This window comes from Mytilus edulis, chromosome 12 (genome assembly GCF_963676685.1).
Source record: "Mytilus edulis chromosome 12, xbMytEdul2.2, whole genome shotgun sequence".
Taxonomy (NCBI): domain Eukaryota; kingdom Metazoa; phylum Mollusca; class Bivalvia; order Mytilida; family Mytilidae; genus Mytilus; species Mytilus edulis.
The window spans coordinates 3,459,737-3,475,443 of NC_092355.1; the positions used below are offsets into that span (position 1 = coordinate 3,459,737).

The window sequence follows — 15,707 nt, forward strand, 5'->3', positions numbered from 1 at the left end:
ATGTAACAGTGCTCAAATAACTAGACTAAAAGCATGTGGACTTCTGGAATTCATAGTAAACAATTGTCTGAAGGACACAAATAGCTCAGCTTCCAAAAAAAAATGTTAAAGTCCAAAACCCGTAATTTCAGCAAAAACCAGCAGAGCAGAACCAACTCAATCTTAAACTGATCATAGTAGACTCACATTTTGACTAAAATCAGCTCAATATGTGACAGCATTTAGAAAAAAAAGTGTGATATAACTGTTGGTTCACTTACCACTTAGTGGCTGGTTCGAAATAGCAAAACATCCAATTAAAAAAGCCCTCTCTACCTTTGACTTTGAAAGAAATTTACCATAAAATATTTGTTTACTAAAAATTTATTATCTCAGAATAAATAAAATGTTGATAAATGTTTTCGGGTCAAGGTATTTCCTCAGTATGTTTCTCTCTTTCTTGTGATGACACCCATCTTGATATAACAACTTCCTGTGAAGAGAATTTGATGTTTTTATTTTACAAATAGAAAAATGCAGTTTTGCCCACTTTTCATGACTTGGAATAGACGTATTTACACTTGTATGCAAATTTGTCTGCCATTACATAACATCACACAGATTCCCGTAAACTTTGACTTCATAATTCAAAATATTTGACGTCACAACTAAAAAGTGATTGTTGCTTGACGTCAAAAGGTTATTCGGAGGTGATATAAGGTCATTCGGAGGCAAAATACAGCTAAATACCAAAAGTATAAATACGTTTATATGAGCCAGTCCATGCAAAAAGATAAAAATTAAGAAATACTAAAAAGTGTGCATAATTATTGGTAGCAGACTTGTGATCCATAAAATCAAATCCCTTGCAAAGATTGTTGATTTATCTAATATTAAAGACCTTTACTTACATTTCAATCTCAAACATACAAGTTGACATATTTTTTTGCATTTTCCCATGAGTTTAATATTGTCTTCCTTTCTTTAAACATGGGTAGAGAGGTTGAAAATTGTTGACCTTCTGTATTTATATTGTTGCTCAGTATAGCTTTGTTCCCGTTAACAAATGATTTTACACTGGCTGAAGTACAAATTGAGATATTTCTGCATCATTTTCTGTTTTAAATGACAAATTCAGGACAGAATTCACATTTTTATGAATGTTTACAATAATATCATTTTTTTCAGATATAATCGTTTATTAAAAATATTATAACCAACTTAACAACATGTCCTGTAAAGTTTAGTAAAAGGACTTTTTGTACCTTTTCGCATGGACTGGTTTATATTTGATTTCCCTCTTGGCTTCTCCTTTCCCTTGTTTAACTTACAGTGTGGATACTTGTCTTGACCTCTAAATTTCTTTTCAATAAAACGAAGGGTATTTAGACTTTTGGAACTTTAAAATTAAATAAATTCTTCATCTTACAATAATTTCTTTTTTTAGTAAGAAATAATTTTTAGAATTTGTTTAGAATCAAATTTTAAATTTGTACTCTCTACACATCTAAATAACTTATAAACAAAATATCTAATGTCAATGGCAGTACAAACCTTAACTTTGAATTGTGGGATACATTTAGGTGACAATAGATCTTCCTCTGTTAAACTGTTAGGTCTAATCACATGACATAACAAGACTTCCTGTTAAATAAAGATAAATGTACAAATGAGAAGAATCAATACTAAATTATTCTGCAAAGACAAAAAAGTTAGCTATTTTTCTTTTTATCAATCGGTGTGCATAATTCTCGTTAAAAAATTAAAAAGTTAAATCAATCAAGCTTTAGATCCTTTACATGTCACTCGCCACATCTTGAAATTTAAAATGATTTGACACAGACCTACTAAAGGTCTGTTTCACCAATCAATAGGCATAAATAAATTAAAACATATCTTATAGTTCAAAAATGACAAATGGATTAGACACAAGTTTTTCAACTTAGTAACGTCTTCTTCAAGAGGCATTACACTGTAAAGAAATGAATGGAGAACCAGATGATGCCCTCACTTGCATAAAACGTTATAAAGAGACATAACACGACATTACAGTACAAGTGATGCAACCCAAATTTAACTTGATCTGTGTTTTGTAGTTATAAGCTTTGTGTATAAGGTAAAAGTAAGAGAATAGAAATGAACCATGCAGCAATTTTATAAAAACAAATGCTATAACGGTAAAAGTTATGACAATCAAGTTGGACCTTGGTGTTTGTTTTGTTGTAATAAGCTTTGTGTATAAGTTTCATAATATTTGGTTGAAGCAAACTAAAGTTAGAGAACAGAAACCAATGTAAACTGCAGCAATGGCATAAAAAGGACAATAGCTCAAACATGAACTATATCTGTCTCTAACAACATATTGAATTTTAAATTTGGAGAAGACATACTCAAGTATCTGTGCAGAAACCAAAACTTTTGCTATTTTCCTCTAAATGATTAAATTCATAAATTGTAATTCTTAAATCAAAATCGGGTTTAGGGGTCTGTAACAAAATTTTAACATTAGCATACCTTTATACAGAAGCAAAACTATACACCTAATAATAATAAATACTTTTTTTCCTTTCCCTCAGGTACATACCTTAGATACTTGTTCAGTAAGTCTGTTAAGCCCTGCCAGATTGGTCCATGTGAAGTCTCTAGTGTGGTATTGAGGGTCTTCCTTTAAAGAATCTTCCCATACCATCTTAACTATCACTGAGTAGCTACCATGATAAAAAGCTGGTCCTTCCTTGTATATTACTGAGATTAAAAAAAAATATGCTCACCGATGAAAACTTTGCCTTTTGTCAATCATATCTGATATAACTTCACACCAAAAACAAGAATGTGCCCTTTTTACATAGATGGCCCACTCACACTATCATTTCCTATGTTCAATGGACCCTGAAATTTGGGTCCAAACTCTTTTTTTGCATTACAATAAGAAGTATTGTTGAATAGGTAACATGTGTACTAAGTTTCAAGTTGATGTAACTTCAACTTCATCAAAAACTACCTTGACCAAAATCTATAGCCTGAAGTGGGACAGACAGACAAACATAGGGACAAACAAACGGATGCACAGACCTAAAAAACAAAATGCACCTAGGTGGGGCATAAAAACAATTTGCCCTGTTTGTTTGCTCTAAATGGTATTAATTTCATCTCCTTTTTTGGTAAGGTTTACTGTTGGTACTCCTAGCTATATAGGACTACAGATATGGAGAAGGAGGAAAATAAAATGATTTCAAAACTAAAATTACAATCCCTTAAAGAAGAAAGGAAGCTACAATGCCATGATATTTTGTTGTCTAAACGAAATTACAGATATATCTTTTGTACATCGACTATGATGGAAGATCATTAATGGACTCTTGAATTCATTTACAACTAGTTTGAATTTGGGCAATAAAAAATGGTTTGGTATGGACACAAGTTCAATATTGAAGATTGAATGCTGATCTTCAGGCTTCAGTTTTGTTTTACTGTCTAAGTTGCTGTCTTATTAATTTATTGAAGACATTACAATGGTATCAAATCAAGTTAAAAGATGTAAGATGTTTCTGCTCTTTGGTCAGGTTGTTGTCTCTTTGACATATTCCCCATTTTCATTCTCAATTTTAAGGTAAAAATATTCTCCCCCAAAAAGAGTTACACAAAACTTACTGAAATCTGAGCCAAATTTGAGTCCCGTTTTGGGTACCCATCCTTTACTCCTGTAGTAATGATAAGCTATATAGTTAGGTATGAATGTCTGTTGTTTAGTGCTGAACGTCTGCCACATCTCTGTTAAATCTGGAGTTCTCTGAAACACAGGAAGTATAAACAAGGTAATACTGTGGATTCCATTGGTTTGCGTGGGTACCAATTTTAATGGATTGAGGGAAAATTATTTTCGTGGATAATTGAAAAGTCTCAACAAAAGCGTATAGATGATTTGTACTTTGTTCACTCTTATTCATGAAATCCATGAAAAATTGTTATGCATATGTATGGTCCTATGTGTTTTATTGTAAAGTCTTGAGAGTTGTGTCCCTTTGTATAATGATGCATATTTGTCATGTGATGTCAGTCAGGATCCTACTTCGTCAAAATTATCTCCCCATTACGCCAGTTCATTTTCACAATCGTAGAAATGGAAGCCATTGTAGGGATGACGCGCTACCAATTTTGCTCTTGGAAACCGATAAATTTATCCACATTGCACCAATACGATCCTTATATGTCAGTTATATTTTAAAAGACAAATGTATCAACTAGCTAATGAGCATCAGTTAATGATCTTGTCTGCATTGATTCAACTTAAAGCTATTGTCTGATCGTTGTCAGGTGGAATTTTCGAAAATTCAAAAACATTTAAAAAAATTCTAATTAAATATTTCGTGGAAGGGCAGACTAGATTTTTTAGTGTATGAAGACTATAAACCGTAGTTATCACACACAAAAAATTAGAATTTTTCGAAGATATGCATTTTCATCATCCAACTTGTAAGACTGTCGTCAAGTACTTTCAGTAAAAAAATAGCTATTCGAACACACCTTCTCTGTTTTTGTGACTCATTAGATAGGTATTTCACTTGACCCTTATATTTCATCTTTTAGTACTGTTATTTTTTTGTGTTGTAAAGTCAAACTGTAGCTTAAATATATAAAAATGATAGAATCTGAAGCGAGACAATGTATAAAATATTCTTACTTTGTACGATATCAAGACAAAATACTCAACTCAAACATGCCCTAACATAAAAAGGTGCACTCGATTTTCTCTCTTCAATATAATTGTTACCTATTTTTTGGAATTTTGTCTTCAGTCACATAATGGAAGGGCAGACACGAAAATTACTGAACTAATAGATTGATATGTTTTCCGTCCGTGGTAATTTTTTCAAAAGAATCGGAGGTTATGCATTTTCTTCATCCAACTTGTAATGTTCCCATGTCGTCGACTTGCTATCTAATTGTTCTGCTTAACTATGTACTAGATAAATTGAAAACTTATGCAAATGGTGTTTTTAAAATAAAACACCTCGTTATTGAGAAGAAAATTGCAATTTTGTTTGTTTCTATTAACTTTTAAAAAATGTGTCACTATAGTAAACAATACAGTAAACATTTATCGCCTTCTCTAACAAAGAGCTTCGATTCTTTTGTTCTATTTCAACCTGGTTTCAGACTGATGTATTCTATCTGTTTGAGATAAATGTGCTATGGAAATAGATGTGTTTTTGTTGCTCTTCAGCAAATATAACTTTTGTGGTTTTGGGAGGCAAGTATATGTGCCTCCATGTATGAAATATGGTGGAGGACTTCAAAGCGATCCTGTCAAGTTAAATGTATTTTATGTGAGCTGTCCCCAAAGCTGTTGATTCAACTACGTAAAAATTCTTGAGAAATTACATGGACTGAATACAATCATACTCAACTTTAACAGTTATAATTTAAACAGAACATAGACTTTAACAGTGCTTATTTGTTTTCAAAGGGGCTGGTTACAGGTGTGATTGTAGTACAAACTTACTTCTTTTTCATCTTTAACAACCAGACAACCAAGACCATAAGACAAGAAAAATGCCTGAAAATATATAATTATCAAGAAATTCATGAAATTTTGTCATGTGGTGTAAGTAATTTTTCTATGGTATGAATTTAGCTACGAAAGGCAAAATCTAACATTATATTAAAAGCAATGAGGTGATTAATTAGTGCTTTAATTCTTTTTACATATTTTTCCAGAAGAATTTTGTGTTAAAAGGATACAGCTATTATAAGATGTTTATTGCATCAATAGTTGTTTATGGGATATACATGTATGATATAAATATGAAACTATAAGTTTTAATATAATTTTTGATGATTTAAATAGAAAAAATAAGTATTTTGATTGGTGTGTATTGCATCTCTTTCAAACGATTAACATGTGTTAAAACAGAATTACTTATTTCAACAAATATTATTAAAAAATGTTCTTAAGTATTCTGAAAATAAACATGAAATTTTCTCTGTTCTCTCTTATGTCTCGTTTATTTTTTTTAAAGTAGTTTAAACTTTGTTTATTTGACTTGTTTAATTGAAGATATCTGTTTACATTTCCATGGCGAATATGCTGTTAGTTTTACCTCCTCAAATGATAAATGAAGATTTTCTTTAACAAAGAATGGATCCTTTTTCAAAACAGGTCTCCATTTTTTCTTCTTTTTTCTAGATAATTTTCTTCTCTTCCAAACCTCTCCCTCACTGTCAGAATCATCAACAATAAAGAGTTCCCCCTCAGTATCATCTGACTTACAGAGTTCCCCCTCAGTATCATCTGACTTACAGAGAGGGTCTATATCACTATCTGTACTTTCGATATCCGACAGTTTAGAGTTTTCAGTTTTTAATGGTAAAACATTATCTAATACATTTGTTTGGGAAATTTGGAAATCACTGTTTTTGCTGTCAATCTCAACACTCATTTTTATTTCAGGATTGTCAATTGAAATGGCTTCTCTTTGATTAAATTGTGTTTCTTTTGTCAATTTATTTACATCTCCATGATTTTCATGTCCTGAAATGGATTCTTTCTCAGAATACTTGTCCAATTGAGATATAACATTCTTTCTTTTTGAAGAATCATTGTCCATAACCTCAGTAACCTCTAGTAATTCAGACTTCTTTTTAGAATCATCATTCCAAATATCCTCAGATTTATACATTGCAATGTTTTGAGTTTTATTTATTCCAGATACTGAAGCAGATGAAGACTCATCTCCCCAGAAATCAGCATCCTCTTCCCATAAGTCCTCTTTACTTCCTGTGTTACTGGTTTCCCATTGGCTTACTGGTTCTGCCCACAAGTCTGTATGTATTGCCTTCAAGGGTTTTGTTTGTGAATGAAATAATTTATTGCCATCATCAATATTTGGATTTGATGTGTTTTCTTCGTCTTTTGTTACTGTAACAGAAAATTTTAATTCAGAATTCCCTGCAAAATATTGATGTAGATGTGATCTATCAATAATTGATATATATAATAACAAATACTCATATGGGGGAAAAGTTTCCACATTTATTGAAAAGGAAATAAACCCTTTCCCAAAAATTAGTTGGTGTTTACCTTACTTACAATTTTTTTTCAAAGCAAATTGTTCCATTAATCTATATACAATAGTTATGTTGGTATCACTCTGATTGCCAATAAGACAACTTTTTCCTAAAAACCAAAATTTTAGGTTCTCCAGCAAGGTAAGCAGATCCTGTTCCGCATGTAGCACCCATTGTGGTTTTTTTGTCTTTTTTGTATTTTTCAAGATGAAACATGTGAAACTACATAACACAGTATTAGACACAAATTATAAAAATTTATGTCACACATGTAAGTTCGATCAAATCATAATGGTATAAGAAGATATCAATATTACAATTGATCTTGTTAATTAAATGCTGCTTCTAACATTTACAACTGCCACTTCTGATCCATATTTTGGTGTGCAGGGGTTAGAAACATACAGAGTATTTCTATATTAATATTGAATATTTTAAATATTCTATCCCACCATGTTTTGTGGGAATAAGCTCTTATATCTACATTTGTATATATAGTATTTGAATAAAAACAAGATATTATTTACGGTTTTACTGTTGTCGAAATCCTAAGACACACCTAAAAGGACTTCTTTTGCACTGAAAGGCACCCATTGTGTTGCCCAAGTACAAACCTGGTGATACATGTAAGTCTTATTTAGAAGGTCAAATGTACGAGAAAAAATATGTATTAGATAAATAAAAAATCTCAAGTTTATAAGATTTTAAATAAGTTCCTGAGATATTAGTTAAAGATTTCAAGATCAAATGAAAGTTCACTAAACAAAACAAAATCAAAGGAGAAAATATAAATGGTCTACAATAAGAAGCTAGATTCTAATATGACGTTCTTCTTTAGCTTTGGGCCATGTTCTAATTCGAATAGAACATGGGCTGCACGTGATTGACGTCACAATTGAAATTGCAACGTCAGATGAATTTTGAACAACGCCAGAGATCAAATTGGACATTTTTGTTGGTGTTGCTCGCTAGGAAATTAAATAAAAACATTCTTAAAGTAAGTTTAAATGTTTCTGTTCTTTTTTTATTGATGAGCTGTTGATTTTTCTATAAAGTTTTTGTTCATCAAATCAAAATGGCGACATTTCGAGCGTCTACTATAGGTCCGCTTCGAAGTACAAAAGTTCAAAATATTCCTATTAGAATCGAAATAATTCTATCATGCCATGCTCTATGTTCATTTTAACATGGGTAGGCATTATATTTGTAAACATTTAATACCTCGCTAACGCTTGGTATTAAGATATTAACAAATATAATGCCTACCCATGTTAAAATGAGCATAGAGCATGGCATGAAAGAATTATTTCTTAATTAACAGTTTACAGCAAAATGACTTGAGTCTGTAGGTAAAAGTAATATTGTTGGCTAGCTTGTTTGTTAGCTGAACCTTGTTATCATTATAAGGTTAACTATACTACCCTCCTTTCTGAGTAGTCTTATCTTACAGACATATAGATTGGTTATCTGTTGGACTAGTGTACTCTTAAAGGAGGGTAGTATACCAGACCTAATAATGACTTCACAGTTCAGCTAGTAAGCAAGCTAACCAAATATATTACCTATACTTACACACTCAAGTCATATTGCTGTAATAAATAACACCTGAAGTATATCTACATACCATCCTTAGATATTTCTGACTCTTGATCCTCCTCGAGTTCTTCAGAACTATCATATTCTGTATAGAGTCCTGATGTCCCTTTTATTTGTTCTAAGTACCAGTTTAGTCTGTGTACATAACTGAAAAGAAACAAGCATTCTGTGAGTATTGTATGGCAATACATAGTCCCCTACCGGTTAAAAATTAATTTTAATGGAACCAATTTCTAACTTGATCAAAAAACAAACCTACCACTTAACTCTTCAAACAATGTCTTTTAAAATCTTTTAAAAATGAGTTATTTCCCTTTTGAACAGAAATCTAGTAATTTAAATAATAAGTATTTCATCAAAAATTAAATTCTAGGGAAAGGGCTTTAACTGACCAAGGAGAAAAGCTAAAATTGTGAAAATTGAACTTGACCTGTAACTTGTCATGATAAAACAATACACTAAATATCAAATCAATATCTTCAAGCATGAAGAAAAAAAGTCTGGAATTGCTGGACTGATGCGTGGACAGACAGACTGACAGAGTGCAAACCTTAAGTCCCCTTCGACTTCATCAGCAGGAGACTAATAAATAATTAGCTTTCTCTGTTAAAAGAGTCTTCATGGGAGATAATTCATCAAAATTCACTCAAAGGTTAATTCCTTTAAAATAACAGAATTATCCATTACAAAAATCAACAGCTTTGGAACTATAAACTACTACAATAAATAGGTCCTTCTCTGATATTTCTGAGTAATTGACATTTACTTACCTTCTCCTACTCATAATTCTTGCACTGATTGTCTCCCCTTTTTTGTTTGGAATGGCCACTGTTTTGAAGCGCTGATTAAATTCTGGCTTACTTCTGGATAAAGTACCTTTTCCAAAAAATCCCTAAAAGTAAAGATGCAAATCCTTTGAACAAAACTTGTAGAAAAATTTAAGAATACAAGGGAGATAATTGTCAATTGAAAAAGAATGTATACGAGACATTTTAAAACAAGAATGTGTCCAAAGTACACGGATGCCCCACTCGCACTATCATTTTCCATGTTCAATGGACCATGAAATTGGATAAAAAAATATAATCAGGCATTAAAATTAGAAAGATAATATCATAGGGAACATGTGTACTAAGTTTCAAGTTGATTGGACTTCAACTTCATCAAAAACTACCTTGACCAAAAACTTTAACCTGAAACATGCACTTTCATTTTCTATGTTCAGTGGACCGTGAAATTGGGGTCAAAAGTTTAATTTGGCTTTAAAATTAGAAAGATCATATCATAAGGAACATGTGTACTAAGTTTCAAGTTGATTGGACTCCCAACTTCATCAAAAACTACCTTGACCAAAAACTTTAACCTGAAACATGCACTTTCATTTTCTATGTTCAGTTGACCGTGAAATTGGGGTCAAAAGTTTAATTTGGCTTTAAAATTAGAAAGATCATATCATAAGGAATATGTGTACTAAGTTTCAAGTTGATTGGACTTCAACTTCATCAAAAACTATCTTGACCAAAAACTTAAACCTGAAACATGCACTTTCATTTTCTATGTTCAATGGACCGTGAAATTGGGGTCAAAAGTTTAATTTGGCTTTAAAATTAGAAAGACCATATCATAAGAAACATGTGTACTAAGTTTCAAGTTGATTGGACTTCAACTTCATCAAAAACTACCTTGACCAAAAACTTTAACCTGAAACATAACTACCTTGACCAAAAACTTGAACCTGAAACATGCACTTTCATTTTCTATGTTCAGTGGACCGTGAAATTGGGGTCAAAAGTTTAATTTGGCTTTAAAATTAGAAAGATCATATCATAAGGAACATGTGTACTAAGTTTCAAGTTGACTGGACTTCAACTTCATCAAAAACTACCTTGACCAAAAACTTTAACCTGAAACATAACTACCTTGACCAAAAACTTGAACCTGAAACATGCACTTTCATTTTCTATGTTCAGTGGACCGTGAAATTGGGGTCAAAAGTTTAATTTGGCTTTAAAATTAGAAAGATCATATCATAAGGAACATGTGTACTAAGTTTCAAGTTGATTGGACTTCAACTTCATCAAAAACTACCTTGACCAAAAACTTTAACCTGAAGCGGGACAGACGGACGAACGAACAGACGGACGAACGAACGGACGGACGAACGGACGCACAGACCAGAAAACATAATGCCCCTCTACTATCGTAGGTGGATCGTAGGTGGGGCATAAAAATACATTAATTATGCAATAAATCAATTAGTAACCAAATTAGGTAGAGAGTGTTTTAATCTTTGAAGATTATGAAAAGTTCTTCAAAGCCAAATTTAAGATATTTAAATTATTTTAGTTGTCCGACTGTTTACAGTATTAAAACAGTTTGTGAGTCAGTTGGTCAAGTTAACAAGGAACATCTATAAATTCCTTTGAATAGTTAACCTTAATTACTTGGGGAAAAAAAAAAAAAATAGTGAAGCTGATTTTTAAGGTATGCTGTATAACAACTTTATGCCATAAACAATTATTATTAATACAAGTGTTATATGTAAATGTACATGTATATAAATTTTACATAAATAAGGCCATTAGTTTTCTCGTTTGAATTGTTTTACATTGTCTTATCGGGGCCTTTTATAACTGACTATGCAGTATGGGCTTTGCTCATTGTTGAAGGCCGTACGGAGACCTATAGTTGTTAATGTCTGTGTCATTTTGGTCTTTTGTGGATAGCTGTCTCATTGGCAATCATACCACATCTTCTTTTTTATATGTACATTGTTTTTGTACTTATAAATAGTTTTCTCATTTATTTGTATTGATACACATTTTTCATATCGAAACCCTTGAGCAGCCATCATTTGGGTAATGGGTATGGGTTTTTTTCTCTGTTGATGTCTGTACAGTGGCCAATTAATAGAGAATAATACATGGCAAAATCCGTATCATATGTTGTATCATCCCGAGACACCAATATCAGCCCAAGGGAAAAATATTTCTTAAGTTTACATTATAAAAAGTGACTTCATGTAAAAAAAAAAAGTAGGGGTGTGATAAAGGGTAAAGGTGTGATAAAGGGTATGCGATAAAGGGTAGGGGTGTGATAAAGGGTATGCCATAAAGGTTGCAAATCAAAGTTGCGCGATATGGATTAAACAGCAAGCTATTTATCAAATATTCAAAACTACTGTATTTACTACTAAACCTATGATAAAAGTATATCTACTTCAAATACACTCAGGTGGATAGTTGTCATATTGGCAACCATACCACATCTCCTTATTTGAATATAAAGGTCCTTCAAGGACCTTTCATGGAACAAATCTTGCACAATATATAAATGCAACTTGAACACACAATAAGTGTAAAACTTTTACTTAGGATCTCACCATTTTGTACAGTCTGTCAATATCTCCACTATGTTTGATTTCTATGTGGTTATCATGGAGATAGCCTGTGTAGTAGAACCATGTGTTCTCATACTGTTCTGTTGCTATGGGAACTGGAAATGGTGACTCTTTGGCTGCATGTACTCTTTTCTTCTTTTTTGGATTAACCAGCTTGGAGAATGCCATACCAACAAATAGAAACTTTTTTTTACCTGAATAGAAAGCAATAGTTACTATGCTTGGAAAATTATTGTTTGTCTTTTTATCATGTGGTATGATTGCCAATGAGACAACTCTCCACAAGAGACCAAAATGACACAGAAATTAACAACTATAGGTCACTGTATGGCCTTCAACAATGAGCAAAGCCCATATCCCATGGATGTCAGCTATAAAAGGCCCCAAAATGACAATGTAAAACAATTCAAACAATTCAAACTAACAGCCTTATTAAACATGTTAGCTGGATCCCAACCTTCTCCTTACCCAGAACAGTGGTGTAACAGTACAACATAAGAACAAACTATAAAATCAGTTGAAAAGGCTTAACTTACCATTTAGATACAAATAGAAATACATATTACAAAAACAAAGTCAACATAGTCTAATTGGTACTTCAACTACTTGTACATCCGAATAACAAAAGATACTATATAAAGTACACCTGACGTGTTTAGGTGGTAAACTCATGAAGAGCATGTCATCATGTAACATTGTAGATTTTCTTTTAATTTTTTTCTGTACTTGGCTTTTCTTCTCTTTTTTTTAACAGGTCAGGAATAACCACCAATTGGTGGATTATACCTCAATTGACGTATAATCCACCAATTGACATATAATGGTATAGACCAATTGGTGTATAATTCTTTGTTTTTCAAAACAAATTATTCCACCCAAATGGAGCATTGTTTTCTTAAAACCATTTTATGGTATGAAAACTTGTCAAACATTCCTAGTTTAGTATAGTGACATAACATATTGCATCTAATCGATAATTGTATTTGAAGTTTCTTCTATTGTTATCTTGTCAATTCCTGATTGGCAAATTTACCTGTAATCACCTGTCAATGGACATCATTACTGTCTGCAGTCATGTGATCATGTGTACAACTCCACAGGTGAATGGTGCTCTTTGTTAATAGTTGACCTTCATTATCAAAAGTCAATCATGGTCAATAGTACAAATGTTTCAACAAAAGAATTGTTGTACACATGCATTCTCAAGAGATGCAGCAGGCTTTGACAAAACTGAAATTTCGGAGGACTCAATAAGGGTTATGAAATAGGTTGCAAGTTGCAAAATCATGCTCCTATCTCACACTAGCATTTAATTACAAAAAAAACTTGCATTATACATCAATTGGTCTATACCAATATACCTCAATTGGTGGATTATACGTCAATTGAGGTATAATCCACCAATTGGTGTTTATTCCTGACCTGTTTAATATGTACATAGCCCTTCCCCCTTTTATTATTAAACACTATTTGTTTGTTAAATGTATCAAAAATCATAATTATATTGAAAAGTTTGTCTCTATTACTTAATTAATCTCCTTGTTTTGATTTAGAACGCTTTCTTTAGCCATATGTTTATCAAACCAATATTTCTCATTGCACATGTAGAGGTTAATATTGAGAACGGATGTCAGCATTGTCACGTGATCAATGGATTAATTTAGGTCAGGTAAGAACACAGGTTGTTGGCTACTTATCAACATTTTATTGACTTATTTACATAGTCAAAGTGTTTAACAGATTATCGATTACAATCAATATTATCTTATGTTAGTAAATGGCGGGTAGTTTGATTTGAAAGCGAGTACAAAGTAGAGAAACTGACCAAAAATGTATGGTTGACCTCACCTTGGTCTTTGTTGATTTTCACACAACTTCAAAAATCTAGAAGCTATGACTACTATTGTGTATTGCTTGATGCAAATATCAGTTGAAAAGAGACATTTAAAAACACAAAAGAAACTGACATTTCTTTATATTAATAGGGTGTTATCACATGTCATGCATGTGAAGTTATTCAATTAAAAAAATTAAAAAATAGAAAATAAGGGTATACTCTTCTTAGTCTCTATGTATAGTCTACTGTATCACTAGTCTGTCAATATTGAGGTTGTGAGTTTGGCTCTAAAACAGGGTTAGTAATTTTACCTACGAATGTTCATAATACAATGACTCTCTGCACCCTGGTTTTCTCCAAGGATAAAAACTGACCCCATGAAATAGCACAATATAGTTATATTAACAGTCAAGGGTCTAACTTAAATAAGTTATTAGAGAAAAATAACATACATGTTGTTATTGTGAGCTAAAATATCAAAAAACTGTGATAACATATGTATGTTACATGTTTCAAAGGGGAAATATACAACGTTAACCTTTCTTTTGTTAAATTTTTCTCCAGCTCTATTGATATTATAATTTTCTTTAAGTATACTAACCTTTGCAAAGATATAACAGCTCATAGTTTAGAAATCATGCATAGTACACCTATGTTATTACAGAAAATATATTCCTGCAATAACCAAAGGGTGTTATTACAGCTTCTCTATCATGTCTATATCTCTTTACAGTCTTGCATAACAATGTATTTCAATTTATTGTAAGAAATGATGATAGAGCTTGTAATGAGGCACTGTGCAAGATTCCAAGTGTCTCATTTACTCTCATATACAATGTTGTAAGTTTTATGCTTGTAATAACTAAGCCTTGTTATTACAGTTTAGTTTTCCCTTAAAAGCCTTGTCTCATTGATTTACCATGGTTGATCAAAATTGTATTAATGGAATTAAAAATTAGTTATCAAGGAAATATATTAAACTACTGCGCAAAGTTTAAAGAATTCCCAAGTGCCCATTAAAGATAAAATATTTATGATATATTTAACTGATAACAAACATAATTATGTTATTACAGATTAAGGAAAAAAGAGTAGACAACTCATGAAAGTGTCTGTAATAACACATGCATGTTATTTTTCTCTGATAACTTATTTAAGTTAGACCCTTGACTGGTTAATGACTAATTATAAACTTCTTTTTTTTTGCTATTAATCCTCGCTGCAGAGCACAGCAGTATGGATTTCCACTGCAGAGCACAGCAGTATGGATTTCCACTGTAGAGCACAGCAGTATGGATTTCCACTGCAGAGCACAGCAGTATGGATTTCCGCTGCAGAGCACAGCAGTATGGATTTACACTGCAGATCAATAGTATAAATGTAGATGTATGGACATCAAAACAAAAGAATAAAATAGCATTTCAAGGCATCATATTTATTTGGACTAAGCGTAATAGCACTTAAAGTGGTGTTAAACATCAATCAATAAATATGATTAATAAATATATATACCAAAGGTTGATAATTAGATTTGACATAATTTTAATTTTGCTGTGTGGCCCTCTTACGATGTCGTAATATTATTATTGCCCTCTTACGATGTCATAATATTATTATTTTTAGAAATTAATAGAAATTTTGTTCTTAATTTTGCAATGTAATAATCATCAGTGAATGATTACAGAAAAATTGGAATATTTAAAAATTCTATACCTACATGTATTGTGTTCTTGTATTTTTAGAAATATCCAAAAGTAGTGATAAAATAAGTTAGGGTTCCATTAGTGAGGACAATAACCATGATAACCTACTTCTTTTTTCAAATGG

At 31.8% G+C, this 15,707-nt stretch overlaps 2 protein-coding genes across 5 annotated transcripts in view; one reads left to right on the plus strand and one right to left on the minus strand.

Annotated features, from left to right (window-relative positions):
- Window positions 1-347: 347 nt before the first annotated feature.
- On the minus strand, window positions 348-13,672 carry LOC139499480 (tRNA-splicing endonuclease subunit Sen2-like). Of its 3 annotated transcripts, XM_071288159.1 has the most exons (10): window positions 13,570-13,672; window positions 12,026-12,237; window positions 9,414-9,535; window positions 8,672-8,790; window positions 6,081-6,898; window positions 5,483-5,536; window positions 3,631-3,769; window positions 2,564-2,724; window positions 1,534-1,623; window positions 348-472 (listed from the first exon to the last, which is right to left on the minus strand). In XM_071288159.1, the coding sequence occupies exons 2-10, from the start codon at window positions 12,209-12,211 to the stop codon at window positions 407-409; spliced, it is 1,755 nt and encodes a 584-aa protein (XP_071144260.1). In that variant the 5' UTR covers window positions 12,212-12,237; window positions 13,570-13,672; the 3' UTR covers window positions 348-406. The 3 variants fall into 3 exon arrangements, with proteins under 3 accessions (XP_071144260.1, XP_071144261.1, XP_071144262.1); XM_071288160.1 differs by lacking the exon at window positions 12,026-12,237; XM_071288161.1 differs by lacking the exon at window positions 13,570-13,672 and having other exon boundaries at window positions 12,026-12,323.
- LOC139499478 (protein smoothened-like) overlaps window positions 13,668-15,707 on the plus strand; it is a 42,077-nt gene continuing 40,037 nt past the window's right edge. For both annotated transcript variants that reach the window (XM_071288155.1, XM_071288156.1), the window contains exon 1: window positions 13,668-13,712. The gene's annotated coding sequence lies outside the window, so the exon portion shown is untranslated. The remainder of the gene's footprint in view (window positions 13,713-15,707) is intronic.

Excerpts from the sequence above, each read along its gene's own strand:
- LOC139499480 (XM_071288159.1), bottom strand. The coding sequence starts at position 12,211 with ATGGCATTCTCCAAGCTGGTTAATCCAAAAAAGAAGAAAAGAGTACAT. Across the intron at positions 9,536-12,025 it reads TTGACAGACTGTACAAAATG|GGATTTTTTGGAAAAGGTAC; the intron begins GTGAGATCCTAA and ends CTTTACTTTTAG. Across the intron at positions 3,770-5,482 it reads TTGTTAAAGATGAAAAAGAA|AGAACTCCAGATTTAACAGA; the intron begins GTAAGTTTGTAC and ends CCTGTGTTTCAG.